Raw genomic sequence first — 6716 nt, forward strand, 5'->3', positions numbered from 1 at the left:
TTCTAGGAGACCAGGGAGCTCACAATATACGCTAATTTTTATAATTTACTATGTGCACATAAATTGGTATCTTCTATTGTCTCCATTTTTTTTTTTGGAATGACATTCAAAGTCCAAAATTTCCAAACAGAAGACAACTAGCCCTGCAGGCCCAATTCTGTGGCGGGAGGCCAACTGGAGTTGGAGTCCCTCCCTGGAGTCCCTCCATCTTCCAGCTATGTCTCACCAGGCTGCTGAGGCTCAAGCCAGCGACCAGTGCTAGAATCTGGGTCACCCCACAGCAAGCAGCTTGAAGGCAGTCACCAAGCCCTGGACCTGGCTCCAGTTCCGTGACTGGGAGGGCTCCCCCTTCTCCTGCCACTCTGCCCTGTCCCCAGCATTGCCCTTCTCATCTCTTGTCTCTTTCTTTGCTCTGCATTCCCCGTTCCTCACCTTCTGCGTCGCTGGCTGGAATGGCCTTCAGGACCAGCCCAGTGGCCCGCAGGGAAACGGTGACCTCTCGGGGCCGGTGGCTGAGCAAGGCCTGGGGAGGGGGATCAAGGAACAGGTGGAGGCCCTCAGGACGTACCCTTTCCCCACGCATCCCACGTCCACAGTCTTGCCCCTCCCCTGTTTTCCACCCCAGCCATGAGAGTCTTTTTTTTTTTTTTTCTTTTGAGCCAGGGGTCTCACTATGTTGCCCAGGCTGGTCTTGAACTCCTGGGCTCAAGTGATCCTCCTGCCTCAGCCTCCCAAAGCCCTGGGATTACAGGCATGAGCCACTGTGCCAGACCCTGTTTTGTCTATGTCACTATGGTCCCATAAGGGCTAGCAGATAAAGGTTTACAGCACTCCCAGCCCTAGAAGTATGTTCAGCCTTTCAGACCCCAAAGAATAAATTTCCAGTGAAATCAGTTCAAGCATCTGGTCAGCTAGCGAGGAAGATATTTTTTAGCAAGGAGTCAGGCCCCTTGTTCCTTAAATCAGATCACCTCCTGATCTACATGTAAGGCCAACTTAACCCACCCATCCCTGCAAAACTCCCTGAAGGCTGGGGAACTCTGCAGGCAGCTTCAAGAAAAGAAGCAGAAGCTTCCTTTCGCTCTGTCTGCTTCCCTGCTTGTCCTCAAGGCCTGCTCTCTCCAGCTGTACCTCTTGGCCACCTACTGACCACGCCCATGCACACTGACCTTCTGGTAGCACAGGGATAGCTCCGCCCCTGGGCCCTCGGCCACGCCTCTCCTCCTGGGTGAAAAGCCATCTGCGGGGAGATGAGAAGAGGTTTGGGGTGGAGGTTCCCAGCCCTCTCGCCCTGACTTCCCCACCTCTCTGAGGGCAGGAGCTGAGCTGCTGGGTTTACCCATCCGTCTATCTCCCTGGATGGAAAGGCGACACCTCAGGGGGCCAGGCTACCTTTCAGTCTTTCAGGGGTTGGAGGGGATCAAGGGCAGCCTTGGCATTTAGCAGAGGTAGGGAACAGAGCAGGGATGAGCACTGAGGGTGTAGGGGTGCAGGCATCATCAGGTGAGAGGTGAGAGGATGAGAGTCTGGAGAAGCTGAGTCAGGATGACCTTTGGGAAAAGGGAGGCAGATGCTTACTTTTGGGGAATTTAGAATCTTGGATCTTCACCTTCAGCTCAATGAGGAAAATGTCCTCAGTAGGGTCTTGGCTCAGGTCACTGAAGAAGATCTGGAGAGAGGAAGGGAGGGTGGCATTTCCTGGTGTGATTTCCAAATCACTCTATCCCTGATTTCCAGGGATGCAGGGCCATGGAGATCCCTTCCACATAAAGAAGACCTACTTCTTGGATTTGAGGTCTTGAAATTAATAACGATCTGATTCATTTAGAGATGAAGAAGGTAACATTAATAACCAAGAATGTCTGGGTGTGTTCATGATTTGTGGCCTGGTGACCAGTGTTTCCCCCGAGCCTGAGTATTTAATCTGTGGGGTCCTGGGGTCCCTTGGAGCCTCCAGTGGGATGATTACCTTGACTGTGTAGATCTGGAAATAGATGGGTTGGGTGCCCATGCGGATGTAGTAGGTGATGACATCTAGGATGAAGGGGTCCACAGTCTGGGATGAGTCCAGGGAAGGAGGCTGTGAGAGAGACAGGGAATGTCTTCACCATCTCCCCCAAGGCCACTGTGGGAGATGCCATTTTATTCAGAGAGAAACTCCAAGTCCCTACATCTCTGGGATGCACTAACCCAATGCATCCTTCAACACATTCCAAACCTTTCCTGCCACTGAATTTCTACTCCCAATCAAAATATTCCTGTCCAGAGCCCTGCCTCCCTAGGGAATCTGACTAATTTCAGTTCTACAGAGAATACTGAGCACTGCTATGTGTGAGGCACTGTGCTAAGTGATTGGGGGAGACAAGATGCTGGAGAGTGAAGCTAATGAGAGAGCCAGGACTGGGTTCTAGGCTTGGATGGGCTACTTGCCATTGACCAGGCAGGTGTGGGCAAGTTATTCAAACTCTTTGAGGCCTGCATGTCCTTCTAGAGAAAATGAGAGGTTGAACCAGATGATCTGATGTCTCTTTCAGCTCTAGTGGTCCCTGCATCTATTAATAAACTAATTGGCTGGGCATGGTGGCTCACGCCTGTAATCCCAACACTTTGGGAGGCGGAGGCGGGAGGGTCACCTGAGGTCGGGAGTTCAAGACCAGCCTAACCAACATGGAGAAACCTCATCTCTACTAAAAATACAAAATTAGCCAGGTGTGGTGGTGCATGCCTGTAATCCCAGCTACTTGGGAGGCTAAGACAGGAGAATTGCTTGAACCCAGGAGGTGGAGGTTGAGGTGTGAGCCAAGATTGTGCCATTGCACTCCAGCCTGGGCAACAAGAGTGAAACTCTGTCTTAAAATAAAATAAAATAAAATAAAATAAAATAAAATAATTCAGGTTTGCATGTTATTGGGAATGGACTATGCGTCTTGTCTTCCAGTCCTTCCCTGGTCCCATATGATGATAAGGCATAGTGACTGGGTTTTCAGAACATCTACATAGAATGTGATAGTGTCAGGGCTAGAAGGAAGCTCAGAGTTGATCTCATCCAACTCATATCCGGTCCTGTAAGAGCTCTTCTGACTCTCACATCTGGTGTACTGAAATATTGTTTCTTTCAAAAGGGTCACACTAAGGAGCTATGAATGTAATCTAATAATGCTGTCATTGCTCACAATGTTTCTGGTCTCTTATGTGGCAATTGCTTTTGGAGTAAGCATAGGGCCTTTCAAATTGTTAAATACAAGGAGAAAGGGAAAACCAAAATCTTACAGTGTCCTGGCAGAGAAAAACAGCTACCAGCAAAGGAGCACCAATGGGGCCTGCATCAAATGTTCCCACTGTAATATCCTCCAAGTTTCAAGGAAAGAGTATTTTAATACCCAGCTAAATGGTCTCTGTGTGTATGCAAAGACATTTTCGGATCAGGTATAATCCAGAAAATGTGCATCCCTAAATGTCCTTATTTGAATAAAATATGTAAGAAGACACCCTCATCAATCAAATGATAAAGCAAAATGGAGAGCTCGGTAAAGTGTCAAGTTAAAAAACAGACACGTAAAAGTGGTAAATTAATGTTACATTTTTTACTGCAGTTTTTAAATCTAAAATAAATATGTATAAATCAATAGCTTCCTTTTAGCTTCAGGCACTACCCATATAATGGGATAAAGATAGCATTCGCAATAGTAAGAAACACTATCACACACGAGTAATAAATTTAGTGAGAATTGGACAGAAGCTGTATGATGCAAACTTCACACTTATACCGAGGGATATATAAGGACACTTTGACAAATGAAAAGCTATACCATGCTCCTAGAGAGAAAAACTCAATATGCTAAAGGTTCTAATTCTCCCCAAATTTCAATTGAAATCCAATAGGATTAAAAAAATAACAAAAACAAAATTTGAAATTCTAAAGTTTATCAGGAAGATAAATAAATAGGCATATTCTGAAAAGTTTTGAAAAAGAAGAATAATGGGGTAGGCAGGCTTCTATAGTCAGATATTAAAATATCAAAAGGCTAATTTGTACAGAAATAAATAAATCAATGAGAGAGTACGTATGTACTAAATACTTACAAGCACATGTAAGGATCACGTACTACATACAAACGCATGTAAGTATCATGTACTAAATACAGGCACATGTAAGTATTTAGCAAATGATAAAAGTGGCATTTCAAATTGCTGCAGCAAGATGGTTTATGCAAAATAGCTTGAGGACAACTAGCTCAACATTTGGAAAAAATAAAATGACACACTTCACACTAAACACTAAAATTAATTGCAGATAGGCAATTAATTGAACGTAAAAATTGAGACATGGAAAGTGTTAAAGGAAATTATCAGTGAACATTTATTTAAGCTTTTGAAAGCACGACTCCAAAGGCGGAAACTGTAAAGAATAAAAGCGGTATGTCTCACGACATCCAAGTATTAAACTTCCGCAAGTCAAAAAGTGGATAGGCAAGTTACAACCGTGGGAAAAAAGTCTGCAACATATGTGACGACAAAAAGGGTAGAATTGTCTTACTATATAAAAGCCCTTTCAAATCGGTAAAAGATGAGTTCCCTCTCCACTGCCAGCCACGGTTGAGATATGGTATTGTGGGTTTGTGGTTAGGAGAGGGTGCTCTAGAGTCAAGCTGCCTGGTTCCAAGTGGCACTCCACCACTGATTTTGTGACTTCAGGCAAGATACTTAATCTCTTTGTGCCTCAGTTGTTTGATCTGTAAAACGGGGCTATGGTGACAATAGTACCTACCAACAGGGGCACCTGCCTCTGGGCTACTGTGGGAATTAAATGAGCCGCCCTATGTGTAAGTGTTTAGAGCAGTGCCTGGTGCAGCATAAGTGCTCAGGAAACATCAGCTATTACAATCATAGAAAAATGATTCATTCCATTATAAAGACACATGCACACATATGTTTATTGCAGCACTATTTACAATAGCAAAGACTTGGAACCAGCCCAAATGCCCATCAATGATAGACAGGATAAGGAAATTATGGCCTATATACACCATGGAATACTATGCAGCCATAAAAAAGAATATGAGTTAATGTCCTTTTCAGGGACATGGTGAAGCTGGAAGCCATCATTCTCAGCAAACTAACATCGGAGCAGAAAACCAAACACCTCATGTTCGCACTCATAAGTGGGAGTTGAACAATGAGAACACATGGACACAGGGAGGGGAACATCACACACCAGGGCCCGTCTGGGGGTGGGGAGCAAGGGGAGGGAGAGCATTAGGACAAATACCTAATGCATGCGGGCCTTAAAACCTAGATGAGGGGTTGATAGGTGCAGCAAACCACCATGGCACATATATACCTACATAACAAACCTGCATGTTCTGCACATGTATCCCAGAACTTGAAGTAAAACAAAAATAAATAAATAAATAATTAAAAACAAAGTAAAAAGATCACAGGAAGCTCACACAAGAAGGAATATAACTTCCCTACACACTTACGAAAGAATATTTTACTTAATCTTTTCCACGGTGGTCTGGTCCAAAGTAAGTGCCTGGTAAGTGTTCCAAGTGAGTTCAAAGCCACTAGCTGGTTAGGGCCCCTCTCTCAAATTCCCTTCCTGCCTCATCCCACCCAACTCTTAAGGTCAAGGGTCAAGTACAGCAGCGAAAAGATAGCCCCCTCTCACCCCCATCTCACCCTCACTGCCCACTTGGGCTCCTCCGTTCTCCCTTCTGCCCAGACCCCGCTCCCCTCCCTCTCTCCCTCCCAGGTACCCTCACCCTCCCCTACCATCTCAGCCAGCTTGTGGATGGCGGGGCACAGCGTGTTGACGTTGCTCTGGTACCACGGGTCTGCGCGGCCCAGGAATGTAGCCAGCTCTCCCAGCTCTGGCTGTCTGGATGCTGCAGGTTTCTGGGGGAGAGGGGATAGGGTAGACCCCGTCAGACCCTCTCTCCAGCTCTGCCTTCCAGCTGCCATCAGCCTAGGCTGTGTGAATATGGTCAAGTCACTTAACCTCTTGGGGCCTCAATTTCTGCATGTGAAGACACATCATTGTTCTGTTTTATAAACTCAGATGAAGTTAGAACATATTTTGCTGAGGGTCACTCACCAGGGACATTGAAAAATGATCACCGACTTTAAAAGGGGAGAGACAAGTATGTCTTTGACCTTACTGCTTCCCAATAGGAAGTGGAGTGTGCAGTAGGAAGTGGTATGTGCAGTAGGAAGTGGCGTGTGCAGTAGGAAGTGGTATGTGCAGTAGAAGTGGCGTGTGCAGTAGAAGTGGTATGTGCAGTAGGAAGTGGTGTGTGCAGTAGGAAGTGGAGTGTGCAGTAGGAAGTGGAGCATGCAGTAGAAGTGGAGTGTACAGTAGGAAGTGGAGCGTGCAGCAGGAAGTGGCGTGTGCAGTAGGAAGTGGAGCATGCAGTAGAAGGGGAGCGTACAGTAGGAAGTGGAGCGTGCAGTAGGAAGTGGAGCATGCAGTAGAAGTGGAGCGTACAGTAGGAAGTGGAGCGTGCAGCAGGAAGTGGCGTGTGCAGTAGGAAGTGGAGTGTGCAGTAGGAAGTGGTATGTGCAGTAGAAGTGGCATGTGCAGTAGGAAGTGGCGTGTGCAGTAGGAAGTGGAGCATGCAGTAGAAGTGGAGCATACAGTAGGAAGTGGAGCGTGCAGCAGGAAGTGGCATGTGCAGTAGAAGTGGAGCATGCAGTAGGAAGTGGTGTGTGCAGTA

The 6716-nt window shown here is 46.4% G+C and overlaps 1 protein-coding gene across 1 annotated transcript in view; it reads right to left on the reverse strand.

The window, feature by feature from the left end:
- Nucleotides 1-6716, reverse strand: part of PIK3R6 (phosphoinositide-3-kinase, regulatory subunit 6) — a 52626-nt gene that overhangs the window by 17787 nt on the left and 28123 nt on the right. The window contains exons 9-13 of the mRNA XM_011958644.1: nucleotides 5776-5898; nucleotides 1970-2080; nucleotides 1579-1669; nucleotides 1170-1240; nucleotides 433-523 (exon numbers count right to left, since the gene is read on the reverse strand). Of these exons, the coding sequence (XP_011814034.1) occupies nucleotides 433-523; nucleotides 1170-1240; nucleotides 1579-1669; nucleotides 1970-2080; nucleotides 5776-5898 (487 nt within the window). The remainder of the gene's footprint in view (nucleotides 1-432; nucleotides 524-1169; nucleotides 1241-1578; nucleotides 1670-1969; nucleotides 2081-5775; nucleotides 5899-6716) is intronic.

This window comes from Colobus angolensis, unplaced genomic scaffold (genome assembly GCF_000951035.1).
Source record: "Colobus angolensis palliatus isolate OR3802 unplaced genomic scaffold, Cang.pa_1.0 Scaffold47, whole genome shotgun sequence".
Lineage (NCBI taxonomy): Eukaryota > Metazoa > Chordata > Mammalia > Primates > Cercopithecidae > Colobus > Colobus angolensis.